Here is a 16,028-nt window from a genome sequence, read left to right as displayed (position 1 = left end):
CAAAGGCATTAACCACACAGAGACTTAGATATTGCCTATATAATTACGAGTAAATGTCGAGACGTAACAACTATTATTCTTTACGCCACTAAAGCTGGATACTAGAATTGACCTAAGAAATTGAAAAACCTAGTCTTATACAAAACTATACTTGGTAAAAAAAGAATGAGGTAGGGAACAAGGTCTATATTTTTGCATATAAATCAGGAGGGGTGTGAAACTCACAGGCACTGAAGTAGCAGCTTGTTTGAGAAAACTGGAACATCTCTCCTCAGTAAGCTCCCACTCCATAGGAAAGTTTGTGCTGTCTGAGAGGAGTTGAGCTTCTTGCCAAGGAGGTATATGGGCGTTCATTTTTTTAATGAATACTCCAGGATATTCACACAAAGACACAGATATCGGCTACTGTGTAGAATATATTTTAATTAGAAGAGGCCATGGCAGCTGAGTTATAAAACAAGTGCGAACTGTTAGATAAAATGGTAGAGAAAGAAGAGCAGAGGAAAAAAGTGAGTCATGAAAAAAAAAAAAAGGAGGAAAGACATGTCATTAAAAGACGCTTCCCAGGACTCCTGAGCCAAGTTAATGGTAGAAAAACATGAAACTTATCATGACCATCACGAACGCTGTTCAGGGATGCAGGGATCTTGATACCATGGAAATGGCACTTGTATTCAGGATTATCTTACATGATTCACATATAAATGAAGATGGTTCAGATTTCAGAGCAGTAACAAGACACATCAAAAACAGCAAGTGCTGTTTACAGTGCACGTATGTGCACTGTATAGGGCACTGTGGTGTGGAGGTGCAAGAAATTAAATAGGAATTTAATTGTCCCCAATTCAATGAAAAATAAGTAATATAATTGTAGTTCCTGATTCGTAGCTAGATGCCACTGACTTCAGTGTCAGCCAGATGTCACTGCTCTCATGCTGACTTGAGGCAAATATTGCAAAAATAAGTTTTCTGTAAAATTAAATCCCTTTATTTGCTTCTATAAATAATTCTCTGTAAAATAAATATCAGAGGTACTAATTTTGCTAATTGTTATTTTATTCCTTTTGCCTCTGAGTGACAGGACTGCGTGTTCTTAACTGGAAGCATAGTCCTGACTAGAGTGTTGAGAAGCCAAAATGATGCACTTAATTAGTGCAGCCGTGCAAGAGCTTGTGGATGGCAGCAACACTGCTGAGGAGACCCACTGGGTACATTGCTGCTGCTGCTATGCAGAGCTCTACTTCAGGCATCCTCTACCTCAGGCAAGACAGTTTCTATATCATATAGGGATGTGCCTGGAAGGTGATATTAAGCATACTGAATACATAGCCTGTTGAACCTCTTCCTCAAAGTTTTTTTTAGGCATCCTCTAAGGCAAGGGGTAGATTTAAGGCAGAGAAGATAAGCAGTGGGACCCGCTGGCATTCACAGCTGGTGCCAGGTTTTCTTCTCACCAAGCTGGAAGAGCAGTTGTTTCTTTATCAGTGCACTTGCTCAACACCCGATGCTTCCTGATGCCTCCCGTTGAAGACATTTCCCTGGAGTACTCACTCACTGGCCACAAATTAGATGCTTTTGGCCAGAGCACACCTTTAAGAAGAGAATTATAAGGACTGGAATATTTCAGGGCAGGATTCCCCTTCTTCAGTGATGCCTCAAAACAGTGCAAACTATCATTTTAAAACAGCATTCATGACCTCTGCTCACTTTGAAATGGAAGTTGTGCGTGTGCCTTTGAGAGCAGATTTAGCTTCCAAAGAGGATCACCCGTGGAGGGCAGGGGTTCAGCTGCACCCTTCTCTCAGCAGATTTAGTGAAGTTGAAGTGAATTGAAACCCTTGCCTTTGGTGATGGGCACACTAGCTGCAGGAATGGTTTTCTGCCTTTGCACATAGGGATGTGCTGCCAGACATGGTACATCAGAAGATATGTCCAAGTGTCTATCCTAGTGACCATCCTTTACTGTCTGACATGACCAGCACTAAAAATCTATGTACTGCAGACCCTAGCTAGTGGGTGCCCAGGCTCTTTATCAAAACACCTAGATGTGCAGCAGTGGTCACATCAAGAACAGCAAATTAGATGCTGGGTATAGAGAAATTTCATAAGAGTGGGTTGTGGTAATGTAATTTTTAGATGAAATTGCATTTAAGCATTTCAGAATGGTTAGCCCTAGCTTGTTTTAGCACTGAAGTCAGGGAGAATGTTAAACATTTCTATTAAAGCCCACACAAACACTTTGAGACATGGGCAGTCAGACCTAAAATAAATCAGGTAGCACAGTTTTTCCTCAAAAAACACTGTTTGCAAAACTGATAGAGAAAATGCCAAATGTTATCAATGACCTTTTAGAACCATTTTCTGCTGTCAGTGTTAAACACATCCATTTTGTCTCTGCATTTATAGGCTTCCTTTTCTTCTCATATATTGGAGCTCCAGATAACTATTCTATATAAAAATATGTAAAAGCCAACAAATGCAACAGATATATTTTCCCTTTTGAAAAGCATGAATAATTACACCTCCAGTATCCATTACTTGGATGCTTCATGACAAGTTTTTATTTTGCTTCTCTGATATTTTTCTTTTCCTGCCAAGGCAAATCTCACACTGATTGTCTTCCATAGTATTTTACCGGAATGCATTACATCAGCCATAAAAACACTATTTTATTGCACCACTTTGGGGAAAATAAACCCAAACCCACCCAGCCAGATACTTTCTCCATGACATACTAAGGCTGCAACACTTCAATAGCAGAAAGATAAACAAGAATTTTTGCTAAGTATTCTCCTCTATGGGTAACAGCTCCCTGTTTCATTATAAAACTTGTAAAGTACTGGTTAGAAAAATACAGCAAAAAGTAATTAAAAAACAGATGATCATACAGAAGCTTATTCATGGAAAGTAATAGTTAAAACTGAATAGAACATGGATTAAAGGAAAATATTAGAAAGAAAGATTATAAAATCTCCAAACTGTGTCCTTTCTAAAAATGCAGGCATCTCAAAATACAAAAGCACACACATCAGAAAAGGTAGAGAGGCTCATGAGTGAGCTGTTATCCTAAAGGTCAAATACCACTTGCACATAAATCAAAAATCTCTCAAAATCAAGGTATATGGCTGTACAGACTATATACTAGAGGCTACTTATTAGTAGAGAAACTTTCAAACCAGTTAGCTTAAATGTTGTTTTCTGGTCTTCTCTTTCCCTCACCTCTTTATAAGATTTATGTTGTCCTTATGGCATAACTTCAGCACAGGCCTTCCTAAACTCACTAATGAATGAAGATATCCATCCAAACAGTTCCTGAGAGTCCAGGTCTTGTGGCTCCCCAAATTTTACCTGTAAGTTTGAAAGAGAACAATATCTAACATTAGCATATCCAAGTAATCTAACCCATGTCCAAGATCTTAAAGAAAATAAAAGAGCAAGAGAAAAGTTAAATACTTTCATTATTGTTCATATTAATAATCAGAAAACTTAGAGCTGGCTTAAGTCTCCAGCAATCTGAGGTCCAAAACATCCTAAGTAAAAGTGGCCCCAGGAGTTGTCACTGAATAACTCAGTAACCTGGAGTACTGCTAACACAATCTCTCTGCCTGGACTATAGATCTCCAGCTGAAAAGGAGAAAAATCAGTAAACTGGCTTTACAAATGTTAGATGAACCCATTCATAAGAGGAAATGCACACATTAGGGAAATTGTTTATGTTCCACAGCGGGCACAGTTATGTCAGATTAAAGCCCAAAACTTTTCCTTTTCTGTCATTTTGCTTTACAAACAAAAGTATTCATAGGGAAGCAAACATTTTGGAGAGAAAAGTAATTTATCAGAGAGCCAGAGCTCCCTGTTCTCTTCTTTCCTTCACCTGACAAAGGGGAACAGATGGAAGGCTTTTAAAAGAGATGTGAAGGATGTTGGCATCCTATCTGCTCTGCTATAAAACAAGAGGTGAAAGGCAGTCATACTACAGTGTTTAGTATTAGGAGGATGATTCCTGCATTAACTAAAAGCACTTCTACATACACTTTCCCGTTCTTGGATAGGAAAGGATTTTTGATATTACACCTGTTGCTAAGGCTAAATTCAAGAGGTTTGTCATCATTTTCAGAGATCCCCCATTAATGGGATTAGCGCGTTAAAGAACATAGCTCTGCCTGCAACAGCTTCCTAAGTGAGCAGAATGAATCTAGTGAACATGCTCCAAAGATTTAATCGAAAAGTTTAAAAAGGCATCCTGTGCTGCTACAAGGTCTTATCTTTGCTGTAATTGAGAGCTTCTCTGTAACTGGGGGATGCAGCTCTCCCAGGGCTGAGCACCAGTGATGACGTATTTCAGGTTCCAACTGAAACACACAAAAAGGTCTGGGCAGGTATCTGCCATTACTTAAGCGTGTTCACCTGGACATGTTCTTAGGAGCAAACTAAGCCTGGAAATCAGAAACACAGTAAAAGAAACCACTCTCATATAAACCAGTCACAAAAACTTTAACATCAACCAGTGACACCTGATGAATAGTTTTGCCTGTTGTTTTCCTAATTGCACCTCCTGGGTGCTCCAAGGCCTTGATCGTTGGCACACCTTGCCACTCACCCACAGTGTACCATCATTTAAAGAACAATGAGAGAGGCATTTCCTGGAGCTAATGGCCATCTGCAAAAGGTGATAGCCCACAGCTATACCACAGGCAGTTATCCCCAATTTATTGTTTATTCCATAGAAGTGTCATATGCCAAGGTCATTATTGATTTTATAAGCAGAATACAAAATCAGAAAGGTAGGCATGCAGTAGTTTTTGTTTTATGTGCAACGTGATTTCCATGGCTACCTACAACATATTTCCACATCAGGTATTGCCCCAGGTAAGCTGGACTATTCCTTCCTCCTGCTTGAGAGAATAGCTTGATCTTTGATCACCCGTCCTATTTTATATTTGCTTTAAATTTTTGCTGCTTTATAAATATGTAAAAAACTCTGCCTAGGAATAACATTATTCCGAAGGAAAAAAAACATCCATTCTAAAGGAGAGAATTATATCAAATGCCTAGCTTTAGAGAACAACGGGGGAGGGAGGGCAAAAAGCAGATAGGTTAAAACTTGAGGAAACTTCCAGCTACATGGAAAATGAAATCCTCTTCAGATGCAAATAAGAGTCTCAAATGAGTTTCCAGTACAAGAAAGGAAAGCAGAGCCTCACACATCATCACACGTGTTACACCTTCTGGCTGAGTGTACACAGCTAGAGAGAAACCATGTCTATGCTGGAGGAATACGACAGGGCACACACACACACGGGAGGGCACATTGTCCCTGGGGATGACATGGGTCTGCAAACAGGACTGACCACACAGCACAGCTCCTTCTGAAGATGACTTTTAGGTAAATTGGGTAGGATTCTTTGTTCCCTGTGCAAGTGACCCCTCAAAGTTTTTACAGCACAAATCTCCCCATTTTTAAGCTTAGTGAATACTTCTCGACCATTTCCACTCATATAACTCAAATGTCTGTTCTCTCATTTACAATACTTTTTCCGCCTGCTTCTTGCTTTATCCCAATTCTTCTTTCGAAGGCTTGGGACAGAGTTATTCACCTAGGTGATACATACAACTTTGGCTTGCTACACTGAGGCATTTTTCCCATTTCTGAAAGGCTGCAAAAGACACAAAGAAACCCTTGCACATATTTACACCATTATTTTTAGTAAAACATATTACTAATTAAATTTCCTTGGTCAAACATCTCGCTCATCTTCAATGTCTATTCAGATAAGTCCCCAAAGATTTTCCTGGCTGCATCTTCTGTGTAACATTTGCCTACCATAAAACTTCTCATCTTCTAATCCCTCCCACTTATAAAAAGGGTCCAAATCCCACTACCAGGAAATTATTTCTGCATTTCAGCAAACCTGTCCCTTTTCCTTAAAGCCTCCTGGTGTGACTATTCTGCAGGAGAATACTGTTACCATAGCAGAGACTTCCTGAATTTCAATCACACTCCAAGAACATTGTACTAAACAAGGAATCTATGTGCTATGTTGTTAAAAAATGCAGCATGGACCTTTTATCATTCCTTCTAGTGTAACCCTCTCACCCCAAAAAAATATTTTACAGTGTAGTGGACCTAGATGGGTTGCTTCTGTTCAGAGGAAAAAGTGATTGAGAAAATTAGGTGCTTTTCCGGTACAAGTGTGGGTGAATATAACAGGAACAAACAAGAACACAAAGTTTCTTTATCAGAATTCTTCTGCCTGTGGAGCTTCCTTTCTGCTCTGCTCATTTTTAGATCTGTGCTACTACTAACATCTCTATCTCAGTCTCCCTTTCACTCAAATAACAGTAGCTAAATCAATGTCCTGGACTTGTAAACTTGTTGCTAGAAAAAAACTCTCATCCAAGGTAATAGATTTGCAGCTGTCTACCAGCCAGAGACATAGAATCACAGAATGGTTTGGGTTGGAAAGGACCTTAACATCGCCTAGCTCCAACCTCCTGCCATAGGCAGGGATGCCTCACACTAGACCATGTTGCCTAAGGCTCTATCTAGCCAGGCCTTTGATTGCTGGGAGGAACCAGAACACATCGCTTTCCATAACACATTTTCTGTAACATGCTGAAAGCATTCAACAGGTAAATTCATTGAATTTATAAAGTTGCTGAACATCTACTTTTCTTTTTGATACTTGGTCCACAGATCCTCCAAAAAAATGGGCTGTTAAGACCTCCAGAAAATAAAAAGCCAGGTTTTCACTCAGAACATGCCAACACTGTTAGATGTGATTAGTTATTTTTCCATTTCTGTGGACACTGTAACTACAAAGTATGTGGAAGTATGGAAACTTCTGGCACTTCTTTCTTCTTGCCTTTCTTTTCCTTTATAAATAAAGAAATGTAGATTTATTTTCATTGTATTTTAATATGAGATGTACCAGTACGTTGCTGTAAAGCTTCTTCATTTCATCACATCTCTTTGACAGTTGGGATAGATCCCCTTCATATTTCTGAATTAAATCCTGTAATAAAATAAAACTTCTTAATTTCATATAGGATCATAATATTGAAGCAGGAATTAAATAGCAGTGAAAACAAGATAATTCATGTCAAAATTTTCATGTCACAAAAATTTCACATTTCACAAAAGATAAGCATACATCAAGCGCACACATTTCCTTGCAAGTACTGAGACATCAAAGACAAAAAAAAAGAAACATCAATGTTGGAGAAGTTTTTACTGTATCATCCCATGACAAATCTATTAAAACTGGCAGAACTAGATAAGCATCATAAGGTCCTAATTTCCACCCACATTTGGCATAGACTAGCCTTTTTGCATAAGTGAAGAAAACACTCCCGGTTTCTAGTTCTTAAGGAGACAGAAACTTAGAAACTTCACTTTTGAAATAAAGATTCTTTTGTTGTGACGGGAATGCTTTCACTGGAAGTAGGCTTGTTCACAAGTAGGGCAACAGTGCTTTTGAGAGTTAATTAACTTCTCTGTACCCGGGCTAATAAACTCTGTGTTTGGTTCTGCTGACTGTGGCCAGAACTGGGCTCCCTACATCTTGCTCAGTGAACTCTCCCTTATGTTCCCACCCCATCTTTTTTTGCCACTAGCATGGGTAGAATCATGTTAGATCAACCTGCATTCATAATTTAGGCATGCCTTAGCATGATGTTTCTTGGATGGTCTCTTTTTCCAAGTAAGGTTGAGAGAAAATGGCCTCAAGTTGCATGAGGGAAAGTTTAGACTGGATATTAGGGAATATTTCCTCACTTAAAAGGGTTATCAAACACTGAATCAGCCTGCTTAGGGAAGTGGTGGAGTACCCACCCCCAGAGACTGAAAATATGTGTATATGTGCCACCTGGGGACATGGTTTAGTGATGGCCTTGGCAGTGCTGGGTTAATGGTTGAATTCAATGACCTTAAAGGTCTTTTCCAACCTAAATGGTTGGAAACATATAAACAGAATAAACATACAAACATATATATATGTATAAACAGAATAAATATGACTGTGCTATTTTCCTTTCTGAGAGCAGACAAAATTATTAAAAATTCATATATGCTCTAAAATTACTACTATTGCAAAGTGAGTATCATGAGTAACCTTAGGCTACCCATTCCTCATCCACTCCAGCCCATTTGACTGTGAAGCAAAAGCAGGAGATGCAGAAACTCTGAAAAGCCCTTCTCACACTGCAGTATGACACACTATCAGAAGGGAATAAAAGGCCACTTTCCCTCAAATGCTTGACTCCCTTGTCAGGGCAGATCTCAGCACAAACTAAGCAGATTACTCATCCTTTCCCTCCAGCCCACAATAAGGCTGTGATAATGTTACCTTTAGATCCTTGCAGAACTGTGACTCCTGGGATGTCACCTTGATTGTCTTGGGTTTAATAAGCCGCCTGCATTGAATAACGTCTTCCAATTCTTTCTTTAAAACTAACAAAAGAGAAAGAAAATGAGAAATGTCACTAGCATGAAGTTGTGTCCAAATGGTTGCAAATGTCTAATTTAGGACACATGGAAAATTTAGGAAATTATGGGTCTACAATATATTCATCTAGGAATATAACTTTTTGTGTGGATATAGAAATCCTGAAAAAGGCATGGGTCTTATGGAAAAAATACAGTATGTTACCACATCACAGCAACTGCCAAATAATGAAGAGGCTGATAATATGGTTATGCAGCAGCCATAAATCTGACCTTTCCTAGCTTTAACCATTGGGCTTAGTAATGTAAAAAACATTCTTCAAACCTACGTTTTGGGTAAAAAGTTCAGGGTTCTTTTAAAGATAAAAGAACAAAAATTCTACTGTGTGTAACAGTAAGAAATCCTGTTTGCTACCGTGAGACTTCCTACTGTGTGAAATGGGGGGAGAAGAGGATACAGCGTTGGCTCCAGGGACTTGGTCCTGAGCTAACTCAGGTTGCATAGCATCTTCCTTCGCTTGTGCAATATTTGCAGGAGATGAGCTCTAGGATGTGCCTTGAACTACATGGTAAGAAAGGCTGATTCACTGGCATTTGGTCCATCTCTTTCCTTCTCTGCCCTGGTGAATGGGTCTCAGAAGATACAAGTGACTATGCTGGACCCATCAGGAACCCATGGAAGGAAGAAGCCAATCAACCTCATCCAGTACCCAATATTTACCTCCTCTGATAGCACCCAACAGTTCCTGGTATAATGTCCATTGCACTGTTTACCTATGACTTTCCAAAACTGCCTTTAAAATAGTAAATAATTTTGAATTGCTGTCAACATTGTGCCCAAAGAACACAAGTTACCAAAGGTAAACAGTGTCATTTTTACTTCATTATACCTCCTAAAAAGTTGGTTGGAATTTCATGGAACAGAATATAAATAACCAGGCTACATGCCTCGCTGACTCCAGGAGCCCAGCAGAACAAGTATGAAAGTTTTTCAAGCCAAAAGCTGAGAGTGACTATCATTCAGATGTGTTATCAACAGCTAAAATAGTATTTATTGGTGTGTAGTTAGAGTCAACACCCACATCACATTTTCAGAAGATAGATTTTTACAAACTTTCAACATAATACAAGTCACTTTCATCCACTCATCCACCTCCTCTATCAAAAGCTTCACTCTAAAATCCATTGGATTCACTGGCCACATTATGACACTGTTCAATGATAACTTGTAAATGTCTTCCAAAATCTGTCTTATATTTGAATAACCTTATTCTATTCCCTCCTGTTGATGGCTGTTGGACTCCTTTCTAGAGAAGATAACCAGTTTTGTTCAAAGAAGCTCTTGAACTTCAGGACTGAACTGTGGGAAAGTTTCTCCTGCTGCATCACCTCCTCCCAGAGACTCTGCTACAGCCATAAATTTGATGGAGCACTTGTATCACTTAACATATGCAGTTTATGACAAACTCTATTTACCATGGGCAGTCTCTTTTTTTTATATTTCTAAACCACCTGGACACACTTTAATATTTCTTTTTTATTTTTCTAAATTCTTCATGGTAACATGGCAGGTTCAGTATCACCATAGCAACAGTTTACCTCAACGTTTTGAACCTTTACCTCTCTTTATAAACTGCAGAAGTGCAATGAAAACCTGTTCCAAATGACTGCACACCATATGAAAATCTTTCTCTGAATTTAGAAACTACATTTACATACCATCAACTTCAGCGCTGAGGCCCTTCATGGAAGCTGGAAAGGAAGAGAGAGGGGAAAAACATGCTAATAAGCGCCATTCATATAGTGAGGGTGGAAGTTTCCACAGAAGTTGAAGGACTTCATTTTTCATTTGTTGATTATTTTTCCCCCCTCCCTCCTCTTACCATTGGGAACAGCTTCAAATTCTGTCAACTCCTCAGAAAATTTGGCAAGATCAGGCTCATGTAAGAAGATCTGTTCCACAAGGGCATGAAGCAAGGTGAATGTCTTCTCTTTACCCCGCAACAGAGGTAACTGCAAAGAGAACAGAGCAATAATTGACAGACTGAGCTGTTACACTTAAAAAATTAAAAAGAAAGAAAGAAAACAAACAAAAAAAAGGAACAGCAGGATGTTGATAGCTCCCAGGTAAAACTGACAAGAATAGAAAACAATGAAATTAAACCTCTTTTCAATCTGCCATTTCACACGTTCTTGAGTAAGATCAGCTTTACACTCTTATATCCCTTGACCTTCTTTGTTCTTTTGTGTATTCTTATTCACATGAGTCTTTTTTAACTTGAGGTATCCTAACTGATTACAACTGATTTTGAACCTCCAAACACAGCCATTACTCCTTTCCAGTTAAAAGCAGTGTGCTGTGCTCACAAAGATAGCAAAGTTTCTTAATTGAATCTGGGAAGATGCTTTGTGGTAGAAAATTATTTCGTTGGCATTTTTCATTATGATAGATGTGGTATTATAGCCATTATATATATATATAAAGAAAAAATGAATGCAAGTTTTGTCTCAGAATTGTCACTAGAGTTATAAATCACTCATATATTAAAGTCTCCAGATGGGAGAGATACCTTACAGAAACAAAACGAAAATCCTTCTCTCTCCTATACAGATCAGGCATAATCTTGCAACAGCATTAAAGGTACAAGGCAGCTTCATGAATTTGTATCTATTTCTTACTTTTTAGGATAAGAATATAATGCTTTGTTGCTGTTGGGTGGAGGAGGGGAAAAACCCCAGTGCTCAGCAGCAGCATTTTCTGATGGCAAATTCTGATGAAGAGGAGAAAGCAGTTTTCTTAAAACCAATGGAAAACTCAGCCTAAATTGGTAGGTCAGTGAAGAGACAATTAGCTAAGAGCCAAATGATGTTTATTGCGCTGCAGATGTCTGGCAGGATAAAGATCACAACTGCCACCTTTGTTCCCTGTTCAATCATCCAGCAGAGCAGTGACAGAGGGTTAAAACTGTTGCAGGCAAATTTCACTCCATATCAATTTATTTATTTATTTACATTCTACTTTTGAAACTTTACCTTCAAATGGCAAATCCTTCAAATTTCTGGTGGCAAAAGGTCTTGCACTGGTGTAAAATGAAGCACTAAGAAAATACTCCAGTGCCATAAAAATGCAACCACCACAGAAGAAATTCTGTAGTTACAACCTCTGACTACAGTGAAATGAAAAGGGTCCATATAACAGTGCTCTGCACAAAAACTGCAAATTATGCTTTATCTAAACTTGTTTCGAACCAGGGGCCTGCAGCTCAGATGCCTGTTCTAGCCAGGGGATCTTAATATCAGGACTGTCAGCATTTTGATGTTCTACCTCATTAGAAACAGAGTGTACTCAGCACCTCGGTGCCCTCATCTAACCAGTGCTGCTGCCTAAAATGGAGAAATGCATCTTATTTTAATAGACATTAAATAATATGTTGTTATGCAGGATTTTCTTTCTAGTGCAACCAAAAGGAGATGTTAAAATATTAGCTACTCATTAAAAATTATAGCCTTTCTCCATATTCAGGGGAAAACTGAATTAATGGCTAACATACCATAGAATGTGAAGCTTTTAATCACAAGAAAAATATTTACTCACTTTGGTCAAAGATGACAATCGAAATCCTTTTGTCTTCTCTTTTCCAGCCTTTTCATTTAAATGGTTCCCAATGGCTAAAATGTATTCCAAGACAGCAACGAATTTTTGGCTGGATAGCAGCTGCTTACTTGCTTGGATTTTCTGGGTTATTAGCTGAAATACACAAATCTTCCTCCAGTTCAGATTGAAGATGTGAGCAAATCACAGGTGTCTATACCTTCTCTTTGCCAAAAGCCTCATTGTACTCGCCTGAAGGAAGTCACACTTTAGCTGATGGATAATTTCCTATTCAACTTCGGTGGGGGAATAGGCCAGGGGTTTTCAGGAAGGACCTTTTGAAAGACTCCCACCAAGACAAAGCTGGTGTTGGCACAGTTGCCTGTCCCTGAAGGAGGTCACATCCTTTCTGGCTGCCAAACCAGCCCTGCCAAAATGACTTCAACCTCATCTCTTAAAACTGCTTGTTGCGAATCAAAAAAAAGGTATTTTGTTGTTTGAATGCACCAGATTGCATCAAATGTCATGTATCAGGGGAAGCAGATAGCCTCAAGCACAGTACAAAGTTCTCCATTCTTCACCTCCCTCCCTCCTGTTTATACCAGCTGAAGACTGTTCTTATCAGAATTCTTAGCAGTTTCCCCACAAAGAAGAGTCATCATTTCCTGTTATCAAACTCAGTATCAATTTCTGTTGCCCTCCCTTCTAGAGCTAGACACAAGAGGAGGCTTTGTTTTAAATTAGGAAATGCATGTCTTTTTAGCACCACACCTCTTCATCAGTCAGCAACACACAAATGTGAAAACAGGGAAAGGATGAAGTGCACAGGAGAACTGAAAGCCATGTGCAAAACAATTCTGACACATCACAAGGCCAGAGATGTTGGAAGTCAGTATCCATCTTGTCTCATAGATTTTCTGGGGTATAATCTATGGCTTAACAACATGTGTTAGCATGCACAAGTGAGAAAATACATAGATAACTAATCAGCTCTTCAGTGAACATTAAATATCCGTCAAAGCAAACAGTATATGTAATAGATTCCAAATATTCAAATATTTGGTTTCAGTGGAGGACAGCAAAGGTGTAGCACTGTATCAGGCAGGGTCAGAGATCTATGCATCTCCTCAGTGTTTTCCATCTGTTCCCCTTCTGAGCTTTGTTCACTGTTACTATGGTTTTAATTGAGCCAGACAAAGGATAACACACTTGCAGAACTTCCAAGTTTTCTTTTCCCCCTCATGCAGAATAAGAGCAAAACCTTTGCAACATTTTCATAGAAACAGAATCGTGCTGAAACACTTTGTTTGGAACCAAAGCCTGCGCAAACCGTGGCAGGTAAGGCAGCAGTTTGGAACAAAAATATCCAGTCCATGAGACTGGAGCACTGTTTATTTGCATGCCCCTACTCCTAAATCAACCTTAAAAGAGGCAAGAGACTTGAACTGTGGTTTGCAACACTTCAGTTCAGGGCTATAATCCTCCTGCAGTCTTCTGAACATCATAAATGTCTATGAGATGCTGGTCAAATCACTCAAAAATTGCTCTAGCTTTCTATGGTTTTAGATTGACTCCTTCAGCTTGTGGGGCAAGAGCCTCCACACAAAAGGAATTGAATTTTAATGGTGAAATTCTCTTCTGTCTTATCACTGCCCAAAGAAAGAGGAAAATTCAACAGCATGAATTAAAATTTAAAAATCCTTTCCTGTTCTTTTCTCTCTCCCTTGTGAAAGTCTATTCCTCTGCCAGATCCGTTAGCAGCTGCTTCTTGAACCTTCGTGGAATAAGGATGATATTATATTCACATACATGTATATACTGTTTTGTTTTGAACCAGTACTTTGGAATACCATCATTACCAAAATACAGTTAAACTAATTGGATTCCCAAAAGCATTCCAACTGCACTGGCTGATAGTGCCACTGCATTTCAAATGTAGACTGTCTCTACCAGTTCATGCCATTTACAATTCCTTGGCTATAAAAGCCATGAACTATAAAGATTTTACAAAGTTTTTTAACCTTTTTGCTTGTTAATTTTGAACAGAGCCAAGAAATGTTGTTTTTTTTTATACACTAGGCTGCCTGGATTATTACACTGTGAATTACTTGCATTATGGACCGTGAGGTATTTTGCTACAGGTAAAAAAATGAGGTGTGGGGAAACCCCACAACTTCGCCAACTACACAAGCTTGAAATCTGCATTGAGGCCACTCGGCTCTCTACCATCTAACCGGTAGATTCTGGTTACAAACACACTATGAACACACGATTAACCATGCTACTTACAGGCTCCAAATCTCTCATGCTTACAGGGAGCTCACGTATGCTAAGCAGAAGATCCAGCCTCTGGCCTAAGCGGGGGATTTTACACATCTGCATGGAGTTGAACAGAAAAGGAATCAAAGCCTGTGTTTATACCAAAACAAGCACATATCTTTCATAATTTGAGTAATTTGCTGCACCATAGTTTTCCTAATTTCTGTGCTCATTTATTCATTTTATTCTAGGCCTTAAGTCTGTAGATGTACTATGGCACATACCTGAATATGCATTTTGCAAAAGCAAATTTAAGAAGGCACTGTACACTCCTAAGGCCAGACATTATTAAAATCAGTGACACTCATGTCTTGTAAGAATGGTTAAATGCATACAGTTTTATGCTTACAGGTTTTAGAAATCTAGCTCAGAATAAATCAGCTCCTACTTTGGAGGACAGGGAAGGCATGTGACTTGAAGACACAAAGGCATCCATACAGTTCTCTTCATCTACGAGTCCCAACTCTTTATCAGATAAACCCTCTTCTACTGATTCTAGCTGAGATTGTAAATTTAAGTTACAAACAGCAGCTTCTTGTAGTGGTTTTATCTAGGAGAGTGTCCTAGAAATGGCACACCTTCTTACCTCTAACATAAACTGATCCACCACGTGCAGCTCTGAAGAAGACCCCTTGAATGACTGGTACCTTTCTGCATCTTTTGGTGTTGGCATGTATCTGTAACGCAGCAAATGAAAATCAGATGTCCACTTCCTCTTAATTCTATATTACGGTAACATAAAACTACCATTCCATTCAATCAGAATTCCCTACTATTTCATGTGGGTTACGTATTGCATGTTTATTCTTTAACTGTTGGAACTTCATAGACATTTGAGCCAGCTATGTGATGTAAAGCAAAAATGATCTCCAGATACATCTGCATATCTGGAAATGCCTAAATGTGTATATAAGGCTGAAAGTAACAGTCAGTACCTTCAACAGCTGATCTACAGTCAATTTACAATGGCATGGGCTTGGAAAATGTAAAATCATGCAACAAAGAAGTTAAGGACGTAATTTCCAGAGAGGTTCATCGACTCTGATCTTGATATATACATGCCTTGTTTTCACTGATCTGAGAAACATATCTGACAACATTTCCAAAGCACCTAGGAACAACATACACTTTCTGAGTGGTTGTGGCCATGCTGGATCAGCTTGACTCCAGCAATAACTTCTCTGAAAAATTAGCAGAAAAGCAGAGCAAACTCATGCTGTGGTGTGATTAACTAATGAGCCCCACTGTCTGACTGACTCCTACCTCTAAAACAGTTTTAATTACCCATGAAACAAGAGTGGGCAATGGCATTTCTGTCTCTCTAAGTGCTGTATCATATCCAAGATCCGTTTCTTGTTTTTGTTACAATAGCATGTAACACAACTTTCTTCTTTCTGCGTAAGGTAACAGAATATTTTTCCACAGTACTCCAGAGCAGCAGATTCTTAAAAACTGGCATCTTTAAACATGCCTCCGCTTGGAAAATTAAACACGCCATCACAGTTCTCCTTGTTTGAAGATCTTCCTGCCTGCCTGATACACTATGGGAATTCATAGCATAGCTTAAGAAAAATGAAATCAATGTAATAGCTAACATATGAGGAATGTTAAGAATCTTAAGTAAGTATTCAGGTCTACTATCTTCTTTTTCTGCAAACAACCTATTGAATT

General features: G+C 38.9%; 1 protein-coding gene across 3 annotated transcripts in view; it reads right to left on the bottom strand.

The window, feature by feature from the left end:
* Positions 1-2,771: 2,771 nt before the first annotated feature.
* LOC133224110 (delphilin-like) overlaps positions 2,772-16,028 on the bottom strand; it is a 41,018-nt gene continuing 27,761 nt past the window's right edge. Inside the window, exons 10-17 of one of the 3 annotated variants that reach the window (XM_061375368.1) lie at positions 14,944-15,034; positions 14,328-14,414; positions 12,042-12,209; positions 10,330-10,459; positions 10,166-10,198; positions 8,349-8,452; positions 6,933-7,016; positions 2,772-3,348 (exon numbers count right to left, since the gene is read on the bottom strand). In XM_061375368.1, coding sequence (XP_061231352.1) covers positions 3,244-3,348; positions 6,933-7,016; positions 8,349-8,452; positions 10,166-10,198; positions 10,330-10,459; positions 12,042-12,209; positions 14,328-14,414; positions 14,944-15,034 — 802 coding nt within the window. In that variant the 3' untranslated portion in view covers positions 2,772-3,243. The remainder of the gene's footprint in view (positions 3,349-6,932; positions 7,017-8,348; positions 8,453-10,165; positions 10,199-10,329; positions 10,460-12,041; positions 12,210-14,327; positions 14,415-14,943; positions 15,035-16,028) is intronic. The other 2 variants (XM_061375369.1, XM_061375370.1) reach the window with 2 other exon arrangements.

This window comes from Neopsephotus bourkii, unplaced genomic scaffold (assembly GCF_033783945.1).
Source record: "Neopsephotus bourkii isolate Nb327-2 ecotype Australia unplaced genomic scaffold, CSIRO-AGI_Nbou_v1 NB_1663, whole genome shotgun sequence".
In the NCBI taxonomy this organism is placed as follows: domain Eukaryota; kingdom Metazoa; phylum Chordata; class Aves; order Psittaciformes; family Psittacidae; genus Neopsephotus; species Neopsephotus bourkii.
This window is presented reverse-complemented; position numbering and strand designations above follow the sequence as displayed.